General features: G+C 36.5%; 1 protein-coding gene across 1 annotated transcript in view; it reads right to left on the bottom strand.

Moving 5' to 3' along the window:
- LOC149772473 (kinesin-like protein KIF11-B) overlaps nucleotides 1–13,121 on the bottom strand; it is an 87,497-nt gene extending 74,376 nt beyond the window's left edge. The window contains exons 1-3 of the mRNA XM_089947778.1: nucleotides 12,975–13,121; nucleotides 8,438–8,665; nucleotides 6,204–6,345 (exon numbers count right to left, since the gene is read on the bottom strand). Coding sequence (XP_089803904.1) covers nucleotides 6,204–6,345; nucleotides 8,438–8,665; nucleotides 12,975–13,030 — 426 coding nt within the window. The 5' untranslated portion in view covers nucleotides 13,031–13,121. The remainder of the gene's footprint in view (nucleotides 1–6,203; nucleotides 6,346–8,437; nucleotides 8,666–12,974) is intronic.
- Nucleotides 13,122–15,294: the final 2,173 nt, after the last annotated feature.

The raw sequence follows: 15,294 nt of genomic DNA on the forward strand, positions 1-15,294 counted from the left end.
GATTGAAGAACAGGAGCAAATAGTTACTGGAAAGGGAGCAAATAGTTATTTGTTGGTTGACTAGTGACAGTAACCTGTTCTTAGAAAGTAAACCAGGTCATGCCCATAGAATGAGTAAACTGTCAGAACAAACAGCATGTAGTTTAGATCAACAGCTATCATATTTAGCTCTCTCTCTGTGCATGGAGAAGTTAGCATTATTTTAAGTTGCAAGTTGAATATGATAAGCTGCTTTGGTGAGGTGGACAAATGTGGTTCAATCTTAGATAACTTTGGCTATGTCAGAGTCAAGGACAGATTCCATTTGGGAATAATGTTAACGTGGCCCCTGATATGTCAAAATTGGACTGCAAGTTGAACTGGAAATTTCCTAGTTGCAGCCAATATCGTCCCTTCCATGAAGTATCAGAACATGGAATTCTATCCCAATTTTGATAGGGTCCAATTTCTTGTCCTATAGAAAACCATAATAATAATAATAATAATGAGGACTTTGAAAAGTGCCTAACCTTTAGAAGCTCTAAGCGCTTTACAACATCAGACATTAGACAATACCCCTATAAGATAAAAAGCATAATGATATGATTACAGAAACAAACACCATGAAATTAGAAAGCATTAAAAAACATGCTGAGAATATTTAAGGTAGGAAACATTATTAGGTCTTTAAGTTTGTTCTTGCAGTCCAAATAAGTGAGTTTTCAAAGCCCTCTTGAATGTGATCACTGTCTTTGTGTCTAAGTTCAGTGGGCAATTCATTCCACGTTGCTGGGCCCTGGTATGCAAAAGAACGCTGTCTACATGACTTTGTTTTCATAGTGGGAATAATGAATATACGATTGTCAGAACGTAGCACAGAGAACAAATTTTGTGTTTGATTCTGGATCGAATGGATAGCCAGTGTAGGGTACAGAGCAGCGGAGAGGTGTGCTCTGATCGTGGTACTCTAAGTATGATCCAAGCAGCTATGTTTTTAACTTTTTGAAGCTTCTGGAGCAGATATTGAGATGAACCAGACAGATTTGAGTTACAATAGTCCAGTCTTGAAAGTACTAAAGAACACACAAGTGTTTTTGTGGCATCAACTGAAAGATATTTGCGAATTGAGCTGATGCGTCTCAGCTCAAGATATGCAGCCTTGCATATGTTCATGACATGTTGGTGAAATGTGAGAGTACTGTTCAGAGTAACATCTAGGTTTTGAACTGATTGTGTGAATTTAATGTTGGTGTTGCTGATATTTATTGTTTGAGGTAAAGGATGTGAATAAGAAAGTCTTTGTGTTGTGATCAGAATGGCAGTTCGTTACATGTCATCCATGATTTCACATCTGAAATGCATCTCTCTACACCTTGGATGGTGGCATCAACTTCAGTTGGGTGGCTAGATTTGTATATTTGGGTGTCATCAGCATACAATTGGTGAGACACTGGAAAATGATCTATGACACTTGAGAGCGAGTGAGTGTACAGAATGAAGAGACCCCTGTGGAACACCACAACATATCAACTGGGCTGGAGTGTATTCCATTTGCAGATATAATTTGTGTCCTGTTGACCAAGTAGGACTTGAACCACAGTAAGGCTGTATCATGAATGTCAAATACATGCTGGAGATGGTGAAGTAATATATCATGGTCTATTGTGTCAAATGCTGCAGACAAATCAAGGAGGGTGGAGACTGTAATCTTTCCACTATCCAATGCAGAGAGAATGTCATTAACTACTTTTAGAAGAGTAGTTTCAGTCCTGTGGCAAGGGCGATACTGTTTGAATTTAGATGAGATACAAGCTGGGACAGAACAACCTTTTCTAAGATTTTTTATATGAATGGGAGATTAGAAATTGGGCGGTAGTTCTTTAAATCGTTATGGTCTAGTGTTGGTTTCTTCAGCAAAGGCTTTACAATGGCAGTTTTGAAAAATGATGGGAATTCCCTGGATGAGAGAGAGGTATTAATAACATCAGTTAGTGAAGGCAATACTAGATCTAAGCACTCAAGCAGCAGTGATGTTGGAATTGGATCAAGTTCACATGACTTTGGTGCACTCTTCATCACTATTGTATGTACAAAATCCATAGAGACAGGTTCAAATGCTGCTAATGAAAAAGGAAAAAGAAGTTTGCCATCATGAAATGACTTATGCTGCAATATCAGGATGTCCCTGAAAGGGACCAGGCATGATGGAGGAGTTTCTCTGCACATGGATGGAACAATAACAATGTTGACTGCTTGAAGGTGTGTATGTTGCTCTGACCTGTCTGTTGCCAATTCAAGCATATCCTCCATAGCTGCCAACCTCCCAGGCTTGCAATTTGTGAAAATAGGGATAAAAAGTAGTGAATCTGGACAAGAATTAGTGAAAAATACCATGACAATAACTCCATCCACTCTGACTGTCAATACCACACTATATCAAGATCGCAACATGAAACTAAAACACTACTAAAACATGCAGAAATATATCTGCATCTCTGTTTATTATGGTATTCATAAAGTTCACATGTTCTTGTGGTTATTTATCAAGACATGATACTGTGACAGACTTGAACTTCCTCAACTGCTTGATCGTAAATTTGTTTTGTAAGCAGACTTCTTGCCTGCTGGTTGATCTTGGTGACTAAAATTGCTGACAAATTTTCTGTAGCTAAGGAGGCCGTAAAGTCTGTCTTATATTTCCTCATTAGAGAAAATACTCTTTCGCTGTCACAGTTGCCTGTGAGGAATCCACAGGAGCTGCAGCACTTTTGGTTCTTCCACAGAAAAATTTGGAAATGATTTTCAAGCCCGGGAACATTTGTCGAAATAAATGTTTAGCATGGTCTCCAGCTGATAAAGTTAGATGGTGGCTTAAAATATTCCAGCGCTGAAATCTGCAAATTCTTAATTTTCCCAAACTCTACGTGTTATTGCAACCCATCTGCTTCCTCACATCGTCTCTGCCACCATGCCCAATACTAAAATTTGTGGCACACTGTGTGCAAAAAGCATGATGTATATCAATGTTTAATGGCATAATGCACAACCAATTTTTGATATATTCCAAATGAAACTTCACTTTTTGAGCAATAAATTTCATTTTCCTTGGTGGTGAAGACATTCTCAAGATCTTACATGCGATGCCGAACGGTAACTCAAATCAGTGTTGGTGACACATGTGCAGAACAAAATTCCGGTTAGGCCCCAGTTTCTCTCAAAAGCATTTGTAAAACTACTCTTATACATACAGATTAATATAGACTAAAATGCTTGCTACCGGGCCATCTGTACTAATCAGCTGTAGTTCTACCAACATCGTGAGCAGCAGTACCGGACAGTTTCGGCAACTGCGAATATCACGACTAGCGCTCAACGGGAAATCGGTTATTTTATTAAAGACTTAAAATAATTGAAAATTGGAGAATTCGTGAGGGTTGGCAGCTATGTATCCTCGCTAGCCAAGGTTCCTATAACCCTATCTACTCCTTGGCATATCAAGCAGAAATTTCTGAGCTTTGAGTCTGTGAATTTCATTGGTTGTAGTGGCAAGCCACCGCATCCAATCAAAATTAAGTTGTTCAAATCTGATTAATCCTACATGATCAAGACAAGAGAAGCACACAATTTGAATGGACTGATAAATAAGCAATTTTCCAGTGTCAGTCCGTGTCTGCACAAATACCTTTCACTCATATACGCCTGTAATGGCTTCCCTCTGGTACATAGTCATACTTTCGACATTAAACTTCCTAAGTATCCTTAGGCCAATTGCAACCACCATTTTTGGCAGATGTACAATGCACCATGGTACTGGTTAGTTGACATTATATACTAATGGGAGTTAACACATGAAATCCAACAGACAATGCACCAATATAGCTATTTGATCTGCCAAAGTGTAGATAGGGTTATCAGAACCTTGGCTAGCGAAGACGATTCGAGCAGACCTTTGATCCAAGATGTTTGAGTTTAGTGGGGCAATCAGAACTATTTGCAGTCTGTTACCCAATATTATTAAAATCAGATATCCAATGTCCTATTAGAAGATCCAACAACGACCACTTTGGGATCATGTTCTGGTAACCTTTGAGTTAGAAAATGGAAATTAATGTTCTTCAACCATACTGCCCAGTCTAAAAAAATCAAAGGTATAAGACTTCACCTGACTGTAGGTAAAATTAGTGATTATTGTAATAATATAGCATAAGAATATGATCCTAAGTAGTCACTGTCAAGTCTTCAATAGGACAGTGGAGATCTGATTTTAATCAGATCAGTCTGTGAATATCATTTGTTACAACTCTAGGTCTTAAAATATGTTATAGAAATGTAACTGACAATTTAAGTAAAATCAACAAGGAATTTATCTTCATAAAATACGTGGAAATTCAAGAGACAGTTAAAATATTGTGAATTAAATTCCAAATGAATTTCCTGATATCTGAAGCACTAATGAAGGTATTCCCAAACCATAATGCAAACATCTGATGATTGTTACCCCTACCTTTCGACTTTGGACATTGCCAGCCCGAAGAGAGACATCGACGGACACTTAATAATTAAAAGTTGTAGGTATATTTTCCACTTTTCTGCTGATGAAAAAGCACATTCAGGAGGATGCAACGAGTTAAAGATCTGGATAACATGGGACAAGAATGGGAGAAACCTGCAAGCATGCACTCTGTGCAACACTATAATACATATACATGTATGATAATTGAGTATTATACATATCCACTGTGTGTGTGATTTGGATTTTTAACGTAGCTTTAACAGTTTTTCAGTCATATCTCTACAATGTCTGCAGTGAGGCAGTTTATAGTTATGTCTAGCACTGGGGCATCATGCTGCAGACATGTAGCATGATGTTCCATCCAGTCACATTATCCTGACACCAGGCTGACCAGTCCTAACACTAACCTCCTAATGTTGAATGCCAAGCGAGGCAGCTGTTAGTACCATTTTTGTAAGTCTTTGGTATGACTCAGCCAGGGATCGAACCCACAACCTCCCACATACGAGGCACATGTTCTAACCACTAGGCCACCGGAGCGGCTTTTATATCCACTGTAAAGGCCATGTATTAAAAGTGTCCAAACTCTGTTGCTCTGTTGTCTTTACTCGATACATAATATATTCAGAATAAAGTTTATGCAGCATACTCTCACCACTTTATTCAGACATCACAGACATTATGTGTTTTTACTTTGATCATTTATTTCTGTCCTGGAAGACAACCATTTCCCTATTACAAATATGAGGCCATTTCAATGGCACAGCATCAAACAATGACAAAAACAATAAAAAAGATTATCAATGTCATGATGATAATAATCTGCGATGTATACAACAAACCACATAAGCATGAAAATCATTGGCATCGAGCATATTTTATATGTGTCGAGTCAATGGGCCACTTCATGTGATATTTACTTGTCTTCAAACATTTTTCTCATTTTTAAACAACAGTTTTCTGACTTTCTTTTTAACAAACCCACTTCTTGTAAAATTATTGCCATTAACTTAATCAATAACAGGCTTATCGAAAGGCAAGTCAATAACTAGATTAGCAACAAACAATAAACCAAATGCACTTTTAATTATTACTCACTGTTTTGATCAACAGGCATCATGATTCAAGGAATCAAATACGCCTCTTACAATAGCTTTGTCACTCTGGTTAATGAGCTGTGATTTAAATGGGATAATTTCAATAGGATAAGATTTCAAATCGCTAAATTATTTAGATTATGAGGAGGAAAGGGATACCTAAAAAAAATGATGTTCAGATAAATATGATATAAATAAAAAACATAACAATATAATAAAATTTAAGTTGGACGAGATAAATAGTGTGATTAATAACAGGTTTTCAGAAAATAGGAGTTTGAATAACAGTTTACTTTGTGATTTAGTTGACTGGACAAAATGGTTAAGGAAACTTGCATATTCCCAAGTAACCTATTGTGCAACTGTTCATCAACTGTTTGAGCTTCTGAAAACTCTAGCAATTAAACACATCATGTTAAAAGGACAATCAGTAAAATTGGGACTTTTGACATCTTTTTAATTTTTTATATTACAAAAACCAACATGGCTAAAGTGGCAGCTGAAAATTTCTATTTTTTTTCTGACCACGATCGCATTTGCAAAATGGGCTTCCCAGATTGGAAAAAAAACCTATTCCCATTCACAAGACTAAGAACATTGCATTAGACCCTTACCTGACCCTGAAGGGTATCAAATATGTTGGCCATTGCTCGAGGGATGATTCCAGATAGTGGATCGTCTTCCCATGTCATCATGGGATCATCTGTCCTCTCCCCTTCCATTGTGAATGTCTTTCCTGTACCTGTTTGGCCATACCTATGTATTAAAAAACCATAAGTGTCCAAAGCATCAATACACATTAGAAATATAATGATCAAACAAATCTTAAGTGAAGAGTTGTACCAAAGAAAAGTATTTCTATTATGTGGACACAAACTTTTATAACTATTATTTTCTATTACAACTCTTGCCAGTAGCTTGGCACTTAAAAACTGAAACGTCCTTCTAATGCTCTTTCTTCAACATCTCTCATAGATGCTTAAATTACATTATATTCTCAGCTCAACAACATCATTCCACTACTGCAAGCCCGCCAATCCAACAGACCTGTCAACCCTGACGAGTCCGTCTCAGTAAGGCAGTTTTTTTTTCCATGTAAGATTGACCAGTTTTCAGTAAGGTGTAACAAAATGTAAATAACTGCTATTGTAAAGATGGAAAACATAATTAAAAGTTTGACGCATCGACAATAAACAATATGTTCAACTGAAAAGTTTGTAAAGTACACAGATTTTATTTACCACTAGTACAGTTGTACAAAATCTAGTTCCGAACCCTGTGCAGCTAAATGGCTTGTTTTTATCACTCAACTTGACACAATTCTTGGAAATTCTTTTCATTTCACATGATGATGGCAATCATATCTCCCACGAGACATGCTCAAATTGGAAAGTGATGTCCAAGAAACATAACTGTCCTTTCCAGCATTTATTCACAAGAATCTGAATACTTCTTTTTATTCTTCTGTGTTGATTATTAACATTTATCTAGAAGCTATATTTCCCTTTCGTCTTAAACATGAACCTGAATCGCTTTCTTGGCGCCATTTTTTAAAATTCTAAAATCAACAGTTTTATCATACAGATGCTTCTCATGAACAAATACGTAGCTACCAACCTTCCATGCTAGCAATTGGTGAAAATAAGGATTACAATTAGTGAATTTTGACAAGAATTCGCAAAGTGATCTTCGTGTCTGGGAATATTTGTCGAAACAAATGTTTAACATGGTCTCCAGCTGATAAAGGTAGATTGTGTTCAAAAAGAAAACCCACAAACAATGCTTTAGTGTTGGTAGCTTGCAAGTCTTCATCAAGAGCTGAAATCTGCTGCAAGTTCTTAATTTTCCCAACATCTATTTGCTTTTATGCTACCAATGTGCTTCCTCACATCATCTCTGCCAACATGCACAATGCTAAAATTTGTGGCACACTGCATGCAAAAAGCATGATGTATATCAGTGTTTAATGGCTGAATGCACAGCCAATTTTTGGTATATTCCAAACTAAACTTCACTTTTTGTGCAATACTTATCTTTTTCCTTGTTGGCGAAGACATTTTCAAAATGCAGTGCTGAATGGTAATTCAAATCAGCGTTTGTAGCGCATGTGCAGAGCAAAATTCCGGTTAGACACCAGTTTCTCTCAAAAGCATATAAACTACTCTTATACATATAAGATCAAAATATGCTAAAATGCTTGCTACCAGGCAAACTGTATCAATCAGCTCTAGTTCCACTAATAACGCAACCAACAGTACCGGACCGTTTCAGCAACTGCTGATATAGCGATTAACGGGAAATCAGCTATTTTATTAAAGATTTTAAATAACTGAGAATTTGGGATTTCATGATTTTCTTGTGTATGCGGTATAAATCTGAATTGCTGAAAAAGTCATAAAATTTATGCCTAAATCGTTGGCAGCTATGCAAATAGGTGCAGTTTAAAGTGTAGCATATGGGTGCTGCTGTAAAGTTAGCCTGGTTCCCTGACTAATTTCACTAATTCTAAGTTGAAACCCAGATCCAAATAAAACACGGATGAACCAATTATCCAGATTTTTCGACAACCATCATTTTTTTCTGTAGTTTTTGATAGTATGATGTAAGTCTGTATTTTAAGGGTAATTTTCGTAAGATGGCAAAATCATAAGAGTTGGCAGGTCTGATCCAATGGCAGTTAATTTCACGGCTGACTAGGCAACAAACGAGTAGCCAGTCTGTCTGGCCAGTTGGATTTTCACTATATGAATTTTCACATAGCTTAAAGTTTTACCAGTTTTATTCTATATTTTTACTGGAATAAAAGTTTAATAAAACATAGCCACTGATGAATTTCTAAAATACTTACGCAAATATAGTGCAATTGTATCCCATTAAAACTTCTTCAATGATGGGTGTTACTATGGTCTTGTAGAGATCGATCTGTTTAGCATATGGTGGGAAGACATGGTCAAAATTGAAAGTTCTCGTGTTTGGATTAACTCCAAGTCTCTCTTTTATTACCACTTCTTTCTTCTCGCCATTGCTGTCAACTACTGAGTATGAACCTTGCTTTCTCTCTATGGAGTTGATGGGCCTGCAATGAAAGAGTTACTTTGATACTGTGAATTATTTTTCTGGATCTACAAAAAGATGACATTTCCATCAATACTTAAATTCATGGACTGGGGAAAAAGTCCTACTATATCTACTTGCTTTTAATTTTAGTCAAATTGTGTGTGTGTGTGATCTGGATTTTTAACGTAGCTTTATAAAAAATTCAGTCATATTGCCATGATGTCTGCAGTGTGGCAGTTTATAGAGATGTCTAGCACTGGGGCATCATGCCGCAGACATGTAGCATGATGTCCCACCCAGTCACAATATCCTGACACCAGGTTGACCAGTCCTAACATTAACCTCTTAATGCTGAGCGCCAAGCGAGGCAGCTGTTAGTACCATTTTTGTAAGTCACTGGTATGACTGGTATGACTCAGCTGTGGAACGAACCCACAACATACCGCCTCCAAGGTGGACGCTCTAACCACTAGGCCACCGGAGCAGTCCACCTAGAAGATGAAACCATGAGTCAAATTGTAATTGGACTAAACTTAAATGCAAGTATATACAGTATTGTTTCCAGCAGAGACAGTAAGTTAGTTCTGATAAACTGAAAACATTATCCATTATTCAGGACTGTCACCAATATCATCACAAGCCAGATCTGTAGTCTACTGTTTTGCTTAATTGCACAGATGTATCAATTTTTAAAGTTTGGGTGCACATCCATTATTTAACTTGAACCCATGGAATATGGCCTGAAAAACGGCAACAGGGCATGTGTAACCATGCATTCTCAACCAAAACAAGTTAAAACTTTGTTTCCCATACAAGTTAGTATCATAAAACCTGAAGCAGACCTAAGTTATAAACTACATACAGATGTGTGTCTTGAAAATAAAGGACATTAACTTTGCCTCAAGATCACAAACAATTCTTAAATTGAAGCTCAGACGTGACCCAAAATTTTGCCATATTATTGTCCAATGACTGGCTAATCATGTTAGTTCCAACTATGACAATACAATTATGAAGCATGCTTTGCCATATCAGTGCAGAAGTCAGTTGTAATATGAACAACAGGCATTTGTTTGGACCTACAAAATTGGCCTTAGCAATGGCTTCAATAATACATCACAAGAAGCATGCTTCATCAAAGAAGGTAGACTATCATTTTCAACACACAAAAAAACATCTTTCATAAAAAATGAAGTCTGCACCAAACTTGCATAAAAGCAATAGAATTGACTGCTGCATTTTCCAAAGTGAACTGAAGATATTTATTGTGCCATGAAAGTTTCCTTTGTGCAGGTATGCTTATTAAAGCTACTTTAATTTTTTGAAGCTATAGATATCTGGCCATCAACATGACTGAAGGTGAGTCAAGTTGCAAAGATGTTTGATAAACTGTTTATTCATGTTTTCATTTTCCCTATGAATAGCATCATCCCTGTGGTGGGGCCCCGAGTGGCCAAAAGCACACTCCGTTATAGATCACTGCCATCTCACCTCTGTGTGCGTGGGTTCGAGTCTAGGATTTGGCCAATGTGGGTATGTGAGAAAGCTTGCCAGTAGCTTCTCGTGGGTCTGTGGTTCTTCCTCCACCATTAATACTGGCTGTCATGTATACAGTATAGCCTATTGTGTGCTGAAAAATGACGTTAAACCCTATAACATCCCTGTGGTGGCCTTGTCAAGATGATAGTTGTCTCAGGCTGGCCAATTTAAGTACATGTACATGATGTAGCTTGTAAGCAACAACTCTGCAGCCATGTGGTACTGAGGACATATATATTGGAGTTAAGTGTTTAGTGACGTGTTTGTTGACAATCGGATATAAATCAAGAAAAGACCACCTTGTTTATGTGTTATTTGTTTTCTAAATGGATGTGACTTGTGCATGTACAGTACTTAACACATTATGGATTATACTACATAAATGTAAGTTGTCAATATACAAGTCTATTTTCAACTAGTTTTGTCTTCATTTAATCAACATTTCTATTGCTTATTTTCTCTCAATGTCAATCCTACTCACTGATGACACTTATGTAGAAGGGTACTTGAATTTAGAGGTCAAATAGCACTGGCTCACAAACCTTTAGATATACTTTGTTGCAATGAGTATCGTGTACACCCCAGAAGTGTTAATAGGCTTGAGTAACATTAATTGTAATTAATTTTACATATCTATTTGTTGACACTTTAAGCTCAGCTTAAGGAACAATTCTGATATTACAGAGCAATTCTTTTAATTTCCAATTTTCTGAAATGTGGGAGGTCTGACAGACTATTGACAAGTTTATCTCTTGGGTCTTATTGGGAAAACTGCAGGCTGTGGACCTCAGACCACCACTACTTCCAAATAATAAAATCTTACATTTACCAGTTCTATATCACCAGTAAGTAATTTTCAAACAGCAACTAAACGACACAAAGGACAGTTAATGAAAACCCTGTATACATGTAGATGCACCAGTTTGATCCCCATGGTTATTACATCTGCATGAAAGTTTGTGCTTTGATATTTTTCATTAAAACTATTTTGCTTATTTAAGAATCTTTCAAACAATAAATGTTAACTGAAAGCTGTGTGAGCATTGACTTAAATTACACATTTATTGGCCAATTTTCGCAAATAATGCTTATTATAAAAATAGCACTAGTAATGGAAAGCAGTTACATGATTTTAAGTTTATCATTTTTCAAACATCAAGGCATACAAGACGTCTTTTATTCCACTTAAGACAAGAATTACATATTTACATAACTTGCTTGACTAACATTAAAGTTATCTTGGTTGGAAAGAAATTGCAACCCCACCTCCCACTGAAAATTAAACGGTTAGTCCATAATTTCCATAATAAATTTCCACATTTCCAGCATTAAATACTTTGAATCATTGTACAATTAGACTACAGTATGGATTTCCATAATTTCATTGTCCATTAAATGTTTTAGTAAAAAAGGAAATCAAGGCAAACAATCCAAATGGACTGATTCAAAGTATGAATTACAAAGCAAGCCAAATTAAAAATTAATTAATCAGAAAGAGAAAATATAATCTAATAATCATGTGTGAGTAGATCATTAATTTTCAACTTGTGACGACAATTGGTACTGACTCTCCCATAAAGTTCAACACCAACACCGTTTTAATCAACGGTCCCCACTAGTCCTACATGTAAGACCTTGACACTGATATTTGTTTTGGGTGTCAGAGTCTTGCTGCCTAACTAACAGCACTGTGTAGTGTGTTTTGATATCGACTAACATCGTAACAAAAGTCTAATTTTCAGGAATATCTCACACAACTGGCAACTAAAATAATGGTGCTTTTCTACAAAGTAAAGTCATAATGTTTTAGTCAGACTTTACTTAATATGATGTCTTTTCTCTAAATTCTCACAAAAGAAATGGACCTGTTTTCAAGTTTCGTTGGCCTACATTTCAGTTGACTGGAAAGCAATGAAAGCCAGAAATGCCAAAATCAAATTAAGTTAAAATATTATTCTTTAACAAAATGAATAAAAATACAGTATGCCTATTGGAAATGTAAAGCAATGTTTCGTTTCGTTCAAGAAACATATCCGCCACATGAACCTACTTCGGCATACCTCGACTACTGTCGCATTGCAACAAATTCATATGTATGTCAACAGAACATGAATACGCATCCATTTGCTAGTGTCATATTTTCATTCTGCCAGGATAAAGACAACACAGTAAGGATATTAATTACACATAAATTAGTGGAAGAGTGTCAATATATGCTGCCAAATGTGCGATATTCCTTAACTTTTGACTACTCGTTCTGATGTCAACGACATCAGAATACGTTATACAAGGCCGTTATTTGGATAGTGAGACAAAGCACTAAAACAAAACCAACGTGCTACTGAGCATGTCTTACATTGTTGAACTATGGTCCCCATGTAACCGTTCATGTTGCTGATTTCACATTTAACACGTGGGAAAATATTGTTAAAGGCCCTGCTTTTATGTATTCTACTGCCAAGGAGCAAGTTCATGTCGGTAGTGGATGATTAAAAAAAAAACATGAAAAAGTGACGAGAATTGGTCTCCAACCAGTGTAACTTTACTTTGTAGGAAAGCGTCGTTACTGGTTGCCAGTTGTGATATTTCTGAAAATCTGACTTTCGTTATACTCTTAGTCGACATAAAAACACGCTACACAGTGCCGTCAGTTAGGCGGTAAGACTCATCACCCCCTAGAACAAAAATATCGGGTGATGTTATATTACGTTGTAAGACTAGTTCCCCCCCCCCCCCGCCCCCATGCATCCGGAAATCATTTTCAAACCTAGACCTTGGCTTTGTCTTACCTAAGTCGAACTGCGACTTGAATATTTTGATTGTTGTTCACTTTTGGCTGAGGCATTTTTGTTAATAACAGTTTCTTGTCTGTTTAGTGGCTAGAATGATACATTGACAAAATTAATCACCGCAATCCCATTCGAAAATGGCTCCGAATTTCGAAGCTATCCAATCAAATTTATTATTGTATTAGCGGTGAAAGAGAAAAGATGATTGGCTGCTTTAAACCATGGTCAATCAGACGCTTACTATAAAAATGATTTTCAAAGTCATTTTGTACTGAATAACATCCGGGTATCCTGTGTCGTCAGATACGACACTATTTTAACCGACAACCCCGGAAGGGCCGAACGATTAATTAATACACACAAATGTACACAAATACGCCTAACTATACCACAACGCAAGAATGAAATTGGTGCTTTACGAAAAAAAAGACCAAAGAAAGTTCGCGAGTAAAACATATGAAATAATGCTTTTGTAAACTAAATCTTTTTCAGGACGGGACAACTTGTCGCACTACTCATTCAAGTTAAACAGATGATTCGTTGCGGCGTGGTAATTTTTTTTTTTTTTTAAGTGTTATAAAACAAATCCAAATTAAAGATTTGCTACTTCTTTCATGCTTACAACTTTATTTTAAAAAAAGCAAAAAGTATGTGCTAAAAATGAGCCTGCCGGAAATTCTATAGAACAGTACTTATCTTAAAATTAAACACAGTTTAGCACGTAGGACGCTGTAACCTCAATTTGCTTGTTATCGGCGTTAGCATGAACGAAAAAGATTAATGTAAACATCAAATTTTATTATCATCCATGCAACAATGTCAGAATGAGCGACGTGTAAATGTAAAGAATGATAATATTCAATGGAGTACCGCTCCGGTGGCCTAGTTGGTAGAGCATCCGCCTCAGATGCGGGAGGTCGTTGGTTCGACCGAGTCATACCAAAGACTTATCAAATTGTAATAACAACTGCCTCGCTTGGCAGGTTAGTGTTATGACTGGTCGGCCTGGTGTCAGGATAATGTGACTGGGTGGGATATCATGCTACATGTCTGCGGCATGATGTCCCAGTGTTAAACATCACTATACACTGCCATATTGCAGACATCGTAGCGATATGACTGAAACATTGCTAAAGCTACGTTAAAAATCCAAATCCCATCACATATTTGATGGAGTATGAAAAAGTAAGGCCTTCGTGTATGTACCTTCTACTTGGATGTTCTTGACAATCGAGGGTTATTGATTGTCACCATTCCACATGTTACATGGATGTTAATCGAGGTGGATTGATAGTCCATTGCGAGAGACATTGCTGTGGTGATTATATTTATGTTCATTTGACCCTAAAAAGTCTTGCTCACGTATGGGGAACAAGTATTTATTTCATACCTGTAAAAAATATATATTTTCATATATCTGTAAAAATTATGTCTGCATTTGTGAAAATCTAGCTCATATATGTTCAAAACAAATTTTGACATGTGAAAACTTTTTTAATTTAAATGTGTCAATAAGCATTTAAAATATCTATATCTGGGTAAAATCGTATACGTTTAAACGAAATGTTACGCACATAAAAAAGATTATTTATTTCACTTGTGTCAACAATAATTTCTTATACTTTGAAACTGAATTTGACATATCTGATAAATAATCCCATGTATGTAATCGGAATCAGAATGTGTACAGTGAAGGGCCAGTTACGGCAAAATTTGCACCGGAATCTGAATGTACAGTGAAGGGCCAGTTACGGCAAAATTTGCACCGGAAGAGAGAGCCAACTAGAAAGTAGTATTGTTCATGAATTGTCTTTCTGCTCTCCACTGATTGCGCGCACACAACAGTGTATTTCAGATGATTGCATTCCACACTTGTTATTACGAAGAAATAATTTTTTAATTGTTCTGTTCTACATTGCTCAACTACAAAACATATACTATTATTTGATACTAGTTTTTCTAAAATGTTTATGCTTTCAAAATTTGGAAAAGACTTGGCTTTAATCTGGCGTGTTTGTCTTAATGGTTTTAAAAGATATATTTGACGAGAGAGCTGGCACTAACCCTTCCACTATTTTATATAGATTGGTCAAACGAATCCTGCTGTCTTGGAGTGCAGGTAGACCCATTTCAGTAAACATTTTGGTGACGCATCCTGTTTCTCTTGCTTTGTTGTCACCAGATACAAATCTTGCAGCCTGGTGTTGAATCTTCTCGATTCTATCAACATCCTTAATGTAGTACGGATCTACGGATCTCAGACAACACAATCATTCTAACTCGGATCTGACTAGTGCAATCTAGATAGGTAGTTTGCCTA

This window comes from Sinohyriopsis cumingii, unplaced genomic scaffold (genome assembly GCF_028554795.1).
Source record: "Sinohyriopsis cumingii isolate HCF-2022 unplaced genomic scaffold, ASM2855479v2 utg001460l, whole genome shotgun sequence".
Lineage (NCBI taxonomy): Eukaryota > Metazoa > Mollusca > Bivalvia > Unionida > Unionidae > Sinohyriopsis > Sinohyriopsis cumingii.